The sequence below is a fragment of the Onychomys torridus genome, chromosome 16 (genome assembly GCF_903995425.1).
Source record: "Onychomys torridus chromosome 16, mOncTor1.1, whole genome shotgun sequence".
NCBI classification, from domain to species: domain Eukaryota; kingdom Metazoa; phylum Chordata; class Mammalia; order Rodentia; family Cricetidae; genus Onychomys; species Onychomys torridus.
The window spans coordinates 47,301,879-47,318,468 of NC_050458.1; the positions used below are offsets into that span (position 1 = coordinate 47,301,879).

General features: G+C 45.8%; 1 protein-coding gene across 3 annotated transcripts in view; it reads left to right on the forward strand.

Annotated features, from left to right (window-relative positions):
• Positions 1-16,590, forward strand: part of Srebf2 (sterol regulatory element binding transcription factor 2) — a 61,025-nt gene that overhangs the window by 20,445 nt on the left and 23,990 nt on the right. For 2 of the 3 annotated variants that reach the window (XM_036207507.1, XM_036207508.1), the window contains exons 2-9: positions 3,713-4,135; positions 5,088-5,269; positions 6,971-7,117; positions 9,045-9,266; positions 11,088-11,202; positions 11,357-11,538; positions 14,454-14,646; positions 15,135-15,316. In XM_036207507.1, coding sequence (XP_036063400.1) covers positions 3,715-4,135; positions 5,088-5,269; positions 6,971-7,117; positions 9,045-9,266; positions 11,088-11,202; positions 11,357-11,538; positions 14,454-14,646; positions 15,135-15,316 — 1,644 coding nt within the window. In that variant the 5' untranslated portion in view covers positions 3,713-3,714. Of the gene's footprint in view, positions 1-1,615; positions 2,197-3,712; positions 4,136-5,087; positions 5,270-6,970; positions 7,118-9,044; positions 9,267-11,087; positions 11,203-11,356; positions 11,539-14,453; positions 14,647-15,134; positions 15,317-16,590 lie in introns of those variants that run through there. The other variant, XM_036207506.1, reaches the window with a different exon arrangement.

Consider the following 16,590-nt stretch of genomic DNA (forward strand, 5'->3'; position numbering starts at 1 on the left):
TACCTCTAAATTTTAGAGACAGCTGGGGCTGGGGTGTGGTGTAGAAGAGGAGTGAGGTGAGGTTGGGTGTGCTAGCCCACTTCTGGGAAACCTTTTTGCCCCTGTGCTCTGTGAACTGCAGCTGGAACACAAACTCCATTTTCAAAGCTTCATAAAGCCTTTTCCCAGTCCTCCCTCTCCAGGTCTCACGGCTCTCTGTGGAAATGAGAGTCCATGTAATTGCCTGACACAAAGCATGGAGCAGGGAACAGTAAAGAGGCATTACAATGCTCCTGCACAGTGGAGCGCGGAGCTCAAGAGCATGACTGTCCTGCAGCCTAGAGCTCAGCTCACTGGGGTCCCTCTTGGTGTCTCTGTATAGTGTTCCTTCCCACAAATGCTCATCTTTCCTTGGTTAGGGCTTGCTACCCAGCTGTCTGGAGATGGTGTCATTGGCGCTCTCATGAGAGTTAAAAGGGATTTTACTTTAACAAAAAACAAAACAAAACAAAAAATCAGTCAGTTCAATTCCATCTGCCTATACACTCTTAACCTGCTTTGTCAACTAAAACCTTGTGACCTCTACACACCAGCCTATGTGTCTCCCAAGCAAATTTTGGTTTTGGAGAGCAATTGATGAAAACCCTAGTGGGCCCAAGTGCCTGTGTCGTGGGTGCTCGAAGGGTGTCACTAATGAGGGGCTTCGTAAGGGCCTGCCCCTTGCAAGCACTCTGCATAAATTATCTTATTAATCCTCAGAGCAAAGAATCAAGTGTGTGTTTCCCAGACAGCCTTCTATGGTGAGGAAAATGAGTATAGAGAAGTAATTTGTCTCCACAGCTTTTCGGGCTGCCTTGCTGAGACCCAGGTCCACGTAGACCTGGCCCACATAGACCAAAGCCTCTGTCCCTCCAGCAGACTGCTCTTTTGTCTTGGCTTTCTGGGAATTGTTAGGACTCAACAAATTGTTAGGTTTCTCTTGATGATTTTTTTAAAAAGTTTTCTATAATCTATGTTATGCTTGGAATGTATGAACATTAGATTTGTATTTGGTTCATATTTTGTTCTGAGATTAAGGACGTCTCTTAGTTAAATTGTATGAAAGAAATTGGCCTTAGTTGACAGAGTTGCAATATCTGTGACGTCTGCCCGCTCTCCCACCCACATACAACAAGCTAGTGATGGCAGAGCAGAGTGATGAGGTGTTGGTAAGTGCTCACGCTGTGGGAATTTAGCTTGGCAGAACAGTTATTCCCCATGGTTGAACTAAGTGAATGCTTACAGTACTGCATTTGAAATGCTAAGCTCCAATTACTCAATTTGGACCACACTAAGACTCTCCAGTAACAGGCTGCTTGCCCCACATATGACTGACTCTGCTACCTTTGATATCTCCCCCCAAGGCCCTCCCTTTTTTAAAGACTTAGAAAGGACTTGCTGTAGGGGTTTGGGGGAATGAATGGAGATGGTGCTTTTCTGTTTGTTTGGGTGGCTGGTTTTGTCTTTTTATTATTATTATTAATTACATTATTGTTTTTTTGTGCGAGTACAGACTCCATGACACATGTGTGGAGGTCAGAGGACACCTTGTGAGAGTCAGTTCTTTCTTTCCAACATGGGATTCTAGGAATCAAACTCAGGTCATTGGGATGGGCAATTGTCTTTTCCCACTGAGTCGTCTTGCCAGGCATAGTGGCTGTTTTAGTTGTGGTGGTTTGTCTGGTATCCAAATCAGAGCATCAGGGGCCAAGAGAAATTGGAGAGAGGGATTCTTGACCACTTGAAATCATTACAGTGACCACAAATAATCACTAACTTCATGGGTACATGTAGGTATTAGAAAAGGAAAGAAATGAACAGTGACGTGGAGATCTGAAAATCAGTAGGACAAAACTGAAGCTCCAGGCATCTAAGGAACGACCCTAAGAACAAGAAGCAGTCATGAGAAATCAGTGGGGCATGGAGTAAGCAGAGTTTAGGTAAGCCTTTGTAGGCTTGAGGCTTTGAGGGCTAGAGATTCAAGGGTTATAGTCACTTGGAATATGACCTAGAAAGGGGAGCGTGGTTTCCAAGTACACACATCTTCTTGGCCCCACAGATTTCTTTCCTAGAGTGGAAAGGACAGCCAGAAGTCCAGAAGGGCCCTGAAAAGCATGGAATCTGGTTCAGGACCAACTACTGTGCCTTGGCCTTCAGACAGGGCTCTGTGGTACCAAGGTGAATGAAATAGTATGGCAGAAAACTGTATCTGAACCTGGCTGTGTGCTTACAATCCGTGTTACCATGTTCTAGTTATTTCCAGGACTTTACATATGATCTTTTCATCCTTTCTTCCCCACAAAATTCTTGACAATTTCACTACCGAATGTAGCGTAGGCTGGCCTCAAACTCATGAGCTGAGCCTCCTGCCTCAGCCTCCTGAGTGTAGGGATTACAGGCATGTGCCACCAGGCTTGGGCTTCTGAGGATACCAGTGATACCCAGACATGTGCCTTGCTTGGAGCAGATGGCCAACCATGTGACTCAGTGTCCTATTGAGGATGACAGAGTTGAGAAGAAGCATTGCCATCAGGAGCAGTGCTGGAGATGGCTTCCTGGCCAAAGCTACTGTACTCCAAAGCTTTGACCGTGACAACCCACCCTCTGCCTTAGGGTGGGTTGTGTTGACCCATCCTGATCCATTTTTGCTTTAGTCTTAGAAAAGTTATTGGAGAGCTGGAAACGGTGGCTTACATGTGTAATCTCAGCACTAAGGTGGCAGAGGCAGGAGGATTGATGCAAGTTCTAGACCAGGTAAGGATATGTAGCAAGACCTTATCTCAGAAAAGACAAGACATTAGATTTTCTTTTGTTTTTGTTTTTTCCAGACAGAGTTTCTCTGTGTAGCCCTGGCTGTCATGGAACTCACTTTGTAGACCAGGCTAGCCTTGAATTCAGAGATCCACCTGCCTCTGTCTCCTAAGTGCTGGGATTAAAGTCATGTGCCACCACATCCTGGCATTAGATTTTTCATCCCCTATATTTTACTGTTTTGTGTTACACTGCTTAAGGTACCAGAAACGGAGCCCAGAGCTTTGTACATTTATATAAATGCTGAGTGCTGCCCCCAACTTGAATGCATCAATTTCTTAATCAAGTTTAAAAGTTAATATTTGGGGAGCTCAGGATGGAACCCCTGTGACAGAACACTTGCCTAGCATGCACCAGGCTCTGAGTTCAATTTCCCGGCACCTCAAAAGAAGTCACTAAGTAATTAATCACCTCAGTCATATTAAAGAGAAGTTGGCTTTCAGTTCAGCTGTCTCTAGGCAATAGGATTACTCCTCTTTGCCCACAAATTACATACAAATCCATAGGAACCATTTGAAAAAAATGTGCTTGTGTTTCATCAGCCTACTATAGTGGCACCTGCCTGTAATCCCAGAGCTTGGGGGACTGAAACAGGAGGATTGTTTTGATTACCAGACCACCCAAGTCTACATAGCAAGACCCTGTCTCAAAAGACAAAACCAGCCGGGCGGTGGTGGCACACGCCTTTAATCCCAGCACTCGAGAGGCAGAGGCAGGCGGATCTCTGTGAGTTCGAGGCCAGCCTGCACTACCGAATGAGTTCCAGGAAAGGCGCAAAGCTACACAAGAAACCCTGTCTCGAAAAACCAAAAAACAAAAGACAAAACCGAACAAGTTTATATTTTGGGTAGCAATACAATTACTCCTTTCCTTTTGTTCACAGAAATGCTACAGTTCGTCAGCAATCAAGTGGGAGAGTTCCCCGATCTGTTTTCAGAGCAGTTATGTAGCTCGTTTTCTGGAGGGGGCGGTAATGGCGGCGGCGGCGGCAACAGCAATGGCAGAGGCAGTGGCAGCAGTGGTGGAGCCGCGGATCCTGGAATACAGCGGTCGTTCAGCCAGGTCCCGTTACCTGCCTTCTCCCCCTCAGCTGCCTCCTCTCAGGCTCCAGCCCTACAGGTCAAAGTCTCTCCTACCCCACCAAGGGCAACCCCTGTTCTCCAGCCCAGACCCCAGCCCCAGCCCCAACCTTCAGCTCAGCTTCAGCAGCAGACGGTAATGATCACCCCAACGTTCAGCACGGCTCCACAGACGAGGATCATCCAGCAGCCTTTGATATACCAGAATGCAGCAACCAGCTTTCAAGGTGACTCAGAAATCAGAGTAGTTGGTTGGTTCCAGAGCCCGTGTGCCAGTGTGTAGACACTGCAGAACTGTCATCTGAGCATGATAGAATATTTCAGTATGGTCCTGTCTGGACAAGTTTCTGATCATTAGCAGAATGGTACAGGAACATGTCTCCTTCCTCAAAGACCCTAATGTCTGTTTAGACCTACTTCAGAGTCCAGCAAACATGGTAGATGCAAGGTTGTCCTGATAACCAGAGGTGGAGTCTTGAATAAAATTTGGTCTGAAACTTACATAGTTAACATCAGATCTGGGCATCCACAGATGAGAACCATGCCCTCAGCACATAACTCCTCAACAAGCACTGTGGAGGTAAACCACTTTTAAAATCGGTGCTACATCTCTAAATAGCAGCCCTCATGGCGGGCGTTCAGGAGCTGTTGAGTGAATGAGTGACTGAAGCACTTGTTCTTTCTGGGATGTGCTATATCCAGGGATAATGAGGAGCTCTGGGTAGGCTCAGTGTTGTTCTCAATTTGAAGACTCACATAGTTTGCTGGTGGGTTTTGAGACCTTGGGAGAGGCAGTATAAAACAAAGCAGAGACTCTCATCCCCAAAGCAGATTTTCCATCTAGAAAGGATGGGAGGCAACGAGACTCTAGGGAGTTGTTGGTTCTCAACGTCTATTAACTCCATTGCGGGTGCAGCCGTTTGCCAAGTAGCTTCCCTTACTTTCCCTCCAGCACCAAGAGTAATAAAACAATTTGTACTCATTCTATCAGAAATTGATGCAGCCCTTACGGGATGTTCCTATTCTCTAAGCCAGCTTGTAAATGGCTGTGCACATCTTCTTCAGCAGCAGGTGGGAAGTTGAAGTCATGATGAGACACTCTATCCTCAAGTTACGCCGCAGCTACAGTGACTCTGTGCATTCCTTATCCGTGTAACTTTTTTCTCTTCTCCCCCAAAGTCCTGCAGCCTCAAGTCCAAAGCCTGGTGACATCCTCGCAGGTGCAGCCAGTTACGATCCAGCAGCAGGTGCAAACTGTACAGGCCCAGCGAGTGTTGACACAAACCGCCAATGGCACCCTGCAGACCCTTGCCCCAGCCACGGTGCAGACAGTTGCTGCACCCCAGGTGCAGCAGGTCCCGGTAGGTGGCTTGGAAAAGATTCAAGGGGGAGCTGGGGGAGACTCAGAGCTATTCCTTGGTAGAAACTTTGGCATACTAAGAAGGGTCATTGAGAATGTACACAGAACAGCTGGGAGGGCTAAGAAGGGAACCTGGACAGGATATACCCGTGAGTACCATACAACGATCTGACTGAGCCCTTGCTGTAGATAGACTCTGGCATCCCTGGAAAAGGCTGGTATAGTGACTATCTAGTGTTGACTCATGGTGGGTATAGAACTGGAAAGAGGGCTAATGAGTTGGCTCAGTGGACATAGGCACTTGTTTCCAAGCCTAAAAACCTGAATTCAATCCCCAGGACTCACAGGGTGGGAGGAAGTAGCAACTCTTACCAGCTGCCCCTGACTTCTGCACCTGAGTTGTGGCATATGCTTCACCCCCTGACCCTCTCCATACATGTAAAATGAGTAACTCAGATAACTGTCTTTAATTTCATTTTCCCTGTTTTAATTGGATACTAGGTGTGTATCGTGTGTGTGTGTGGGGGGGGTGTAAATGTGCATTTTTTTGTGTAATTAAAAAGACAAACAAAAAAACATGTTTTAGAGGGCTAAGGAGATGATTTAGTAGATAAGATTGCTTGCTCTGTAAGCATTAGGACCTGTGTTTGATTTTTATTTCAATTTTTATTTAGTTTGAGACAAGTTCTCTCTGTAGCTCTGGCTGTCCTAAGAGCTCACTCTGTAGACCAGGCTGGCTTCAAACTCACAGAGATCTGCCTGCCTCTGCCTCCTGAGTACTGGGATTAAAGGCGTGCACTGCCATATCCATTAATCCTGTGTTTGAATCCCCAGTACCCATGTAAAAAGCTGGGCATGGCTGCTTGTGCCTGTAAACCCAGCTTTGGGAAGGGGAGAGAGAGGCTATCCCGAGAGCTTACTGGCATGCCAGTCCACTGAAAGGGTGATAGCCAAAATGGAAGCTTCTAGATCACTAACATCTCTCGAAAGGCAGTGTGTCCTGTTCTGGCCTTCATGTACTCTCAGACAGATGTGTGTATCTGCACATACATGTGCATTCAGTACACACACAAAAACAGGTTATATGCAATACAGCATATGAACTGTTTTCTTACTAATAAATCCTTTTATTATGTTTTAAAATATTTGTGTGTGTGAGTGAGTGGATGGGTGGGTACACACATGTGGAGATGAAAGGACACCTTGCGGGAACTGGTTCTCTCCTTCCACCTTGTCAGTCCTGGAGTTCAAACTCAGATCATCAAGTTTAGTGACAGGCACCTTTACCATGGAGCCATCTCGCTGGCCCCAAATTAATTTATCATAAAAAACAAACAAAACAAAACAAAACAAAAAACAACCAACAAATATCCTGGCGCTCTCTCTCAGCCATCCATTGTGAGTCATCCTTACTCTGTTGCTGCCACACAATAGCATTGCTAGCCTTAAAGCCTGAAGCCTTAAAACACTATGTAGCAAAAAAAAAACCAAACCAAACAAACGAAAACCACTCTGTAGCTGTCCCTCTCTCTCCAACATGGGCACAAAATAGCCAGCTTTGGGAATTGTCTGTAGGGGTTTCCTTTTGTTTGTTTGTTTTCAGTTTTGTGAAAATGTTTTCTTACTCTTTTGTGATGAGTCTATGTAACAAGAAACAAAAGAAAAAATACAAAAATAATGCTCCTTTTTGTCCACCTCGTAGGTCCTGGTTCAGCCTCAGATCATTAAGACGGACTCCCTTGTTCTGACCACACTGAAAACAGATGGCAGCCCTGTCATGGCTGCAGTCCAGAACCCAGCCCTCACTGCTCTCACTACCCCCCTCCAGACAGCTGCCCTTCAAGTTCCAGTAAGAGTTGCATTCTTCTTCTGCTGCTCTTCGGAGTTTCTAAAGCCTACTGCTAAGTAGGTGTTGGGAGCTTTTATGGAATATGTTCCTCAGATTGTAAATATCTCTGCACCTTTAGTTTTGCTTTTTCTCTTGAAGAAATGTTGCCAGGGTGTGTTATATTAAATCTTGGGATCTTGCAGGAGGTTGGAAAAGACCCCAGATGTACCCTGCAGCTGGGCAGCAGCTCCACACAGAACCAGCATCTCCTAGGTACTGCTGTTGCCATGGAGCTTCTAGGGTCACCAGACAGGGAGAGATGTCAAGACAAGGAAAGCACCATCCTTCACTTATGGGATCCCAGCCACTTTTGAGTAAAAGATATTTAAGTTTTGGAAGCACTAGCTTTATTCATAAAAACCAAGAACTAGGATTGGAGATGTGGCCAGTTGAAAGAATAGTTGCTTAGCTTTTATGAGGCTCTGGGTTCAATCCCCAGGAACACATAAACAGGGTGTGGTGTCACATGACTGCACATGACTCCCCAGCATTGGAGAGGTGGAGGTTGGAGGTTCAGAAGTTCAATGTCATCCTCAGCTACATAGCAACCTTGGGGCCAGCTTAAGCTACATGAGACTTTGTCTCAAAACAAAATAAAAGCTGCCAAGAACTAGAAACATCCGGTGTCTATCCCTGGGATAATAAACAACTCACAGTGCACCCATAAAATGGAAGTGTTGCCAACAGTAAGAAAGAGGACTGTGATGCCTAAGACAACCTGCTAAACCTCAGGATGACAGAGCAAAAGAAGCCTGTCTCAGAGGTTCACACTGGTATTTCCATTAGCAAGAAGTTCAGGAGATGAAATATGGCTGTGGTGATTGTCACAGCAGGGCTCTAGGACAGGACATAAGGGAACATTTCTCAGGATGGAAGGAGACATCCTAAGGCGAAGGGTTTTTGTCTTGACTTGGGTGCTACATGTTGTGCTCATGTAAAACTTCATCACATTTCTAAAAATGGTATTTGTTATGTGTAAATTATTATTTGTTTCGCTTTTATTTTGTTTGTCTTTATAAAGATCTCTTGGGTTGGCCTCAAAATCTCCCTGCCCCAGCCTCTGGGGCTGCAGTAGTTGGTGTATGCCACCTTGCCTGGCTGACTTTTTTATAGACAGTGTTACTATGTAGCCCTGGATGGCTTGGAACTCACAGAGATCAGCCTGCCTCTGCCTCCCAAGTGCTGGGATTAAAGGCATGTGCAGTTACCACCAGCCCAGCGAATGATTTCTAATTCTAATGAGTAAGAGCAGGTTTTTGTCTCTTTATTGACCATTTGGATATTGAAGCCATTTATTGAAGAAACTAAGAACAAAAATTAGTAAGCTGGAGAACAGGGAAAGGTAGAAATGAGGGATAGAAGCCTCTGGTTGGCTGATTAGTTAAGCAAACAGCTCTGAATGAAAGTTTGAGTTTTACCCTTGTAATCTCTGATGCAAACTATAGAAAAAAATGTAGGAATTTACTTGTCATTTGAGAAGGGAAAAAAAATGTGTCACACGCTCAGAGAAAGTTTTCTCTTGGCCCAGTTAGTGTAGTTCATACCTCTGTATTCAGAGGTGGCTGACAGTTTGACAGCAAAACCATACAGCTTTTTTTCTAGTGCCCCCAGATGAGAAGTTAGGGCTGAACTAATCTTTCAGTGGCAAAGCTTATTGACAGTGACTCTGAGGAGAAGATCGGAGCCGATGAGCTCTTGGCGAGCTCTTGAGATTTTGGGGGACCTGTCCTCATTAACCCAGGAGGTATCAGACCACATGGAGCATTCCCAGCTGACACCCCATATGCAGGAGCCCTCTTGGCTGACATCCTTTTTGCAGGAGTAAGCCACTTTGTGTTGGGAGGTTACTTGTTTAAACTAACAAAGGATAACTCTGCCCTTGTTCTAGACCCTGGTGGGCAGCAATGGGACCATTCTGACCACAATGCCTGTAATGATGGGACAGGAGAAAGTTCCTATTAAGCAAGTACCCGGAGGTGTAAAGCAGTTAGAGCCCCCCAAAGAAGGAGAGAGGCGGACAACACACAATATCATTGAAAAGCGGTATCGATCCTCTATCAACGACAAAATCATAGAGCTGAAGGACTTGGTCATGGGAACAGATGCCAAGGTAGGTGCCAAGAATGGAGATTCATGCCTTGGTGTCTCTTCTGCCCTTGTCATGGGAATAGGGAAGATGCAGGCTTCAGCTGAAGAGACACAGAAGGGAGTTAGAGGAACCTCTTTATTGAAGTACCTCAGGGTTGGACAGGATCATAAAATAGTGCCCAGGTGTGGTGACATATATTTATAATCCTGGCACTCAGGAGACACGGCAGGAGGATTGCAAGTTCTAGGCCAATCAAGGCTAAAAGTCAGTTCCATAAATGAATGACTGAATGAGGAGGGCTGGAGAGCTGGCTCGGCAGTTAAGAGAGCATGTACTGCTCTTCCAGAGGGTTCTGTTCCCAACACCCTTGCTGTGGCTCAGGACAGGCTGTAACCAGGCAGGCAAAATACTCATAAAATAAAAATAAGTGCAAATTATTATCTAACATAAATGGAATGTTGAGAGTTGATGATGTGACCTCCTATTACCTTTGAGTCCTTCAGCCATGCTCTGTTGTGACTGTCTATGATACCCAATGTAAGGGGTGCTCTGCTGTGACAGACACCCCAGTGTTAGCAGGAGATACAGCTCTTACCTAGTGGCTAGGTATAGGATGGTGTACCTTGGAGGCAACTAAGGACATTCTTGACATATTTTTAGTAGTGTTCCCTTTTAGGGGAGAAGAAAGAGTGGTGATTAAGTCTTTGACCAAGAGCAAAGCAGAGGAAATTAATTTTCATATATATATATATATATATATATATATATATATATTTATATATATATATAGTTTATTTGTTTTCAATGAATATGTCTCCTGGGAAATGGGAGGGGTTGCTTGTTTGTTTAAAATAACAACTCTATTTTAAAAGGAAGTTCATTGTTTTCCTTACAGTCTACAAGAGTATAAGTATAAATGTTAAGTAGAAAATATATATTGTTATTTAAAATAGCAGTTGAGAAACACTCAGGGTTTGGTTTGTTCTAGTGCTAGAGTGAGCCCATGGTTTATACGTGTTAAGCAAGCACTCCGTTACAAAACTGCATCTCCAGCACAGTACTGCTTGGTTGGTTGGTTGGTTGGTTGATCAGCCTGGGTCTCATTAGTCCTCGCTGGCCTGGGACTTTCTATGTACGCCAGGCTGGATTCAAACTCGGAGGTCCACCTGCCTCTGCTTAAGTGCTGGGATTAAAGGTGTGCGTCACCACAGCAGCCTCCAGTGCTATTGCTTTGTTTGCCGTGTGTTTCCTCAAAGTTTTCCTGTTGTTGTTGTTGTTAATGGGGTTTTGTTTTTATTGTTTTTTGGTTCTGGTTTTGGTCTTTCCAAGACAGGGTTTCCCTGTGTAGCAGCCCTGGCTGTCCTGGACCTCATTCTATAGACCTGGCTGGCCTTGAACTCGGAGATCTTCCTGCTTCTGCTTCCCAAGTGCTAGAGTTAAAGGCATGTGCCACCACCACCTGGCTGAAGTTTGTTTTTATGTTAGAATTATTATAAGAATTATTATAGCCAATATTTATATGTCAATTATATGTCAGTACTACCGGCCTATGGTTTACATACTATCATTATTCACATGTTAAGGATTAAGGGGAGGACTTAGGATTTAGCTCATGATAGAGCTAGAATGTTCCAAACCCTGGATCTAATCCCTAGTATTATCCCACCTCACACACACACCCAAAAACAGGAAAAAGAGGTTCAGAGCTTTGTGCCTGATAGCCAGCATTTGAACCCGTGTTTGACACCTCACAGCTGTGCTCCTCACTCGTGAACTCGGGCCTCTGCTCTCTCTGCTCCAGCATGCACTGCTTTAACTGTGTTTTCTCTATCTTCTTCCCAGATGCACAAGTCTGGCGTTCTGAGGAAGGCCATTGATTACATCAAATATTTGCAGCAGGTTAATCACAAGCTGCGTCAGGAGAACATGGTGCTGAAGCTGGCAAATCAGAAAAACAGTAAGTCTTCGTGTTGAGAAAGGCCTATCAAACCTCACAGTTGTTTGGAGAAGTCCTGTGGTGGGCACGGGGAGGTCTCAGATGTGTTATGAGGCCCTGTTCACACAGGATTTTGTGAAAATGGATAGTTTTCTAAGGGGAGTTTTCTTTGCAGAGCTCCTGAAGGGCATTGACTTAGGCAGTCTGGTGGACAGTGACGTGGACTTGAAGATTGATGACTTTAATCAGAACGTCCTTTTGATGTCTCCCCCGGCCTCTGACTCGGGGTCCCAGGCAGGCTTCTCCCCCTATTCCATTGACTCTGAGCCAGGAAGTCCTCTGCTGGATGATGCAAAGGTATGAGCTTTTGAAATTTCTCACCCTCAAGATCTCTTGTTTTCCCTAAAGCAATAGTGGCCACAGAGAGGTGACTGGATCAGTGCTTATCCAGTGCGGGGGTGAAGAGGACGAGGAGTTCTGTGACATCAGCTGCTAAGTGTGGCGGTGCATGCCTGTAATCCCAGTGCCAGGGAGGCGGAGGAAGAAAGATCTTGAGATGGCAGCAAGACCACCTCAAAAAAAAAATCCAAAGAGGAACAAATTGCCTCTGGATGAGGACATAGACAGACTCTCAGATTTAACAGGTCCTTATAGAAAGGCACCATCAGAGAGCAATGAGGACACAGAGCAGCTGTCAGGCGGGTGGGCTCTGGGAGTTGCTAGATGTGCTCCATTACTTCCTCTGCCCATAATGGGCTTGGCAAGACCACTTTCTGAGGCTGCTGTGCTAGTTCAGAGTGAGGCCGCCTCTGGGTGCTCTTTCCGGAGACAACTACAATTTGCAATCTAACAGATAACATTCCACCAACCCAGGGCTCTTAAATGGTCCCTGAACAACAACAACAACAAACAAACCCATGGCAATTGAAGTTTTATTGGAATTAGTTAGACGAGGCCCTAAGCTTAATGAGTTTCTAGGAACCTTTGGAGTCACTGGATCCTATACTGCATCTTGACATTGGTGTTCCCAACTCCAAAAGCATATGGTTTCCTTCTAGCATTTGGTTTTGTTTGTTTGAACGTTATCATGTTGCTCTGGCTGGCCTACAAATTGCTATGAAATTAGAATGACCTTGACCCCATCTTCCTGTCTCTCTACCAAGTTCTGGGATTACAGGCATTGCCAATGCCTTCGATGCATGTGGTACTGAGAAGCCATACCTAGGACTTTGTGCATGCTAAATAAGCATTCTCCCTTCCTTCCTTCCTTCCTTCCTTCCTTCCTTCCTTCCTTCCTTCCTTCCTTCCCCCCCTCCTCCCTCCCTCCCTCCCTTCCCCCCCTCCTCCCTCCCTCCCCCTCTCTCTCTTCTTTCTTTCTTTCTTTCTTTCTTTCTTTCTTTCTTTCTTAAGGTAGGTCTTGCAGTCCCAGCTGATTGCCTGGAACACTCTGTTTTCTATGTAGACCAGGCTGGCCCAGCACAAAACAAACATTCTTTTTTTTTTTTTTTTTAATTTATTTATTTTCATTTTATGTGCATTGGTGTTTTGCCTACATGTATGTCTGTGTGAGAGTGTCAGATCCAGTCCCCTAGAACTGGAGTTACAGGCAGTTGTTAGCTGCCATGTGGGTACTGGGAATTGAACCCAAGTCCTAGAAGAGCGGCCAGTGCACTTAACCTCTGAGCCATCTCTCCAGCCCCACAAACATTCTTTTGAAACTTTTTTTGTAAATACGATTGTTTGGTAGTAGTGGTCCATATAACATACAATTTGAAATGTGTGCATTAGGGCTTGGGGAAAATCTTGGCTCCAGTCCTCTTCCTCACCCCTTGTCAGTTCCCTAGGGCCTCTGCTTCCAGTTCTGTCTGTAAAATGAAAGATACAAAAAGCACATTCTAGGTTTGTTTGTTTCTTTCTTTTGGTTTTTGGTTTTTCGAGGGTTTCTCTGTGTAGTTTTGGTGCCTTTCCTGGAACTCACGCTGTTGTAGCCCAGGCTGGCCTTGAACTCACAGAGACCCACCTGCCTCTGCCTCCCGAGTGCTGGGATTAAAGGCGTGCGCCACCACCGCCCGGCTACATTCTAGTTTTAATAACTGAACTCAGCGTCCTCATTCTCCCTCCTCCTCTGTGTTTCCCTGGCCACTGAGGCGAGACAAGCTGCTCAGCTCTGCCACCATGGCTGTCCCTGGTGTGAGGAACTGAAACCTCTGAATCCATGAACAAAAGCCAACATCCCTTTAAGAAGTCATACTCCTTTTCTCTAAAGCATAGTTTTCATCATTATTGGGGCACGGTGTGAACACAATGAGATAGCCAGTAGGATGGCTCAGTGGGGTACAAGCCAAGCATGTGACCTTGAGCACCTGAGAGCCAGAACCCACCTTAAAAACCAGATTAGTGGGTCAATTTGTAATCCCATCTACAGGATCCTTAATCTGTTTTTGGCCACAACGCTGTTGTTCATGAATACAGCACAGTGGCAAAAATAACAAGAGACCCTGCCTCTAAAACAAGGCTTGGTTTCTTGGTAGTCATGTGACTGCTCCTTGATCTTCACATCTCCAACCCAGTATCCTGTCTATTGTTGGAGAGATCCATTTTGTAAGAAGGTTGGTCTGGCACTCAGGAGGCAGAGACAGACAAATCTTTGAGTTCAAGGATCATCCTGGTCTACATAGAGAGTTCTAGGCCAGCTGGAGATACATAGTGAGACCCTGTACTCACTCCTTACTTTTGTTCTATGCTCAGTTAGTAATAGAAAGATTATTCCAATGTTTGAGTGATAGTTTGTGAATTGTGGACTTCTTAGGTCCCTCCTGGCTTTTCTCCTCTCTGACTTAATGGTCTTGAGTTTAAACCCCATAGTTTGTTTCTTGTTGTATGTATAAAAGCAGTGTCTTAGTTACTTAGTTACTTGTTGCTGTGACAAAACACCATGACCAAGGCAACTTATAAAAATAAGAAAGCCTTTGATGTGGACTTACGAATTCAGGGTTAGAGTCCATGATACAGAGCAAAGAAAGCCAAGGGCAGGAACAGCTGAGAGCTCACATCCAGATCTACAAGCAGGAGGTGGAGAGAGCACACTGGGTAAGGCGTGAGCATTTTGAAATCTCAAGGCCATTCCAAGTGACATACTTCTCCAGCCACCAACTGGGTACCAGATACCAAATGCCTGAGACTTCTGGGGGATGTCACACTCAAACCACCCCTGCAAAGTGCTGTAGAAACACAAATGGTAATCATTCTAACCCTGAGTTGCTGTTTTGAAGGTCAAAGATGAACCAGACTCTCCTCCTGTGGCACTGGGCATGGTGGACCGATCTCGAATTCTGCTGTGTGTCCTCACGTTCTTGGGCCTCTCCTTTAACCCCTTGACGTCCTTGCTGCAATGGGGAGGGGCCCACGATGCCGACCAGCACTCATATTCAGGCTCTGGCCGCAATGTACTGTCACTGGAGTCAGGTAGGTGGGTCCCCTAATACTGCCTGGGTTAGGTGGACTGCTGTGACGAAAGGACCCTGTGTAAAACTGCATCATGTGTCTACCTAGTCCAAAATAGGGATGGGTCTCCTACCTGCTTGCTTCTGACAGGAGCTGGCCTAAGTTATGTACAATAAGACAAACTTACGTTTAGTTGGAACAAACTGCTTTGTTGCAGTTACCATGGAGAGAAGGGGTGGGAGAGATAGGGGAAGTGCCTGCTTGAGGGACTGTGTGGTATTATGTCAGGTGTGAGATCGATGTCCTATGTCCTATAACTGAGCTCTTTGTGGCACTCAGCTCCATGGTGCCGGGGGTACAATGATTCCTAGTAGGCTATAGAATTGTCTACCATTTCTTCTGAAAATGATGCAGAAGGCTCTTTGATCTCACACTTCTGGAGTCCATCAGATGCCTTGCTGTTCCACAAGGCCCTGCCTGGTAGTCTCAGCTGAGATGCCCCTCTTTAGGTTCTGGGGGCTGGTTTGACTGGATGATGCCAACTCTCCTCCTATGGCTGGTAAATGGTGTGATTGTCTTGAGCGTCTTTGTGAAGCTGTTGGTCCACGGGGAGCCAGTGATCCGCCCACACTCACGCTCCTCAGTCACCTTCTGGAGACACCGGAAGCAGGCGGACCTAGACCTTGCCAAAGTGAGTTCTGTCATCCATCTCTCTTCACCTTCCTCTGTGCTCAATCAAGAACACAGTGAATGTTGTTGACTCCCCAGTGTGTGTGAAGTCCTGTGGCAGGTGCTGGGGTGACGGGAAAGGAAAGGGCACTGTACCTGTACCAGCCACAGGGCAATGGGAGATGGTGCACCTGTGCAGAGATCATCTGGACACTGGATGATCTTTGTCCGTTATGACATACGGTGCTGTGAGTCTTGGGGTATAAATGGTGCTGTCCTGATGAAGAAGGACAGGCAGGCAGGCAGGCAGGGCAGGACCTTTCAAGCTGATAGTGCCATGAGTAATAATATATAGTCACTTTCTCTTTGTTGTAACCAAGTACCTCACAGAAGCAATTTAAAGGGGAAGTTGATTTGAGTTCATAGTTTCCAGTCCCTCCTGGGAAGGGCTGGTGGTCATGGGGCAGGAGCTTGTGGCATGGTATCCCAACATCTTGGCAGATCAGGAAGTGAAACATTCGTACAAGAACTACAAGTGTAGATCCCTGGCAAGATCTGCCACTAGCAGCCCTCTTCTGTCAGCCTGGCCTGAGTCCCGAAGGAGCCATAACCTTTGAAAGCATTGCTGCCAGTGGGGACCAAGTGCTAAACTACATGAGCCTGTGGGGGAGGCATTCACATTCAACTCTGGCGAGTGGACAGGATGTGTGTGTCTAAAGGGCACGGTATGTCGAAGAGAGATAGCGGTGAAGGCTGTGATGTAGTGTCCACATTTGCAGAGTTTTGACTAGCAACTGAGTTAGGTGGGGGTTTTTTAGACATTTTGTTTGTTTTTTGTTTTGTTTTGTTTTGTTTTTTCAAACAGGGTTTCTCTGTGTAGCTTTGCGCCTTTCCTGGAACTCACTTGGTAGCCCAGGCTGGCCTCAAACTCAGAAGAGATCCTCCTGGCTCTGTCTCTCAAGTGCTGGAATTACAGACATGCTCCACCACCGCCCGGCTAGACTTATTTTTTATTTATGTGTGTGTCTGTGTGGAGGTATATGCACATGTGTGCAGATGCCCACAGAGTCCAGAAATGGACATCAGATTCCCTGGAGCTGGAGTTACAGGTGATTCTGAGCTCCCTGGCGTGGATGCTGGGATCCAAACTTTGATCCTCTGGAAGAGCATCAAGTGCTCTTAACTTAACTCTGCGCAGTCTCTCCAACCTCTGAATAAGGTTTTTATTTCTAGTTCACTAGTGAATCAGGGAAGATATTTGAGCAGGAAAATTAGCGGAAGGTTTTTGTTTGCAAT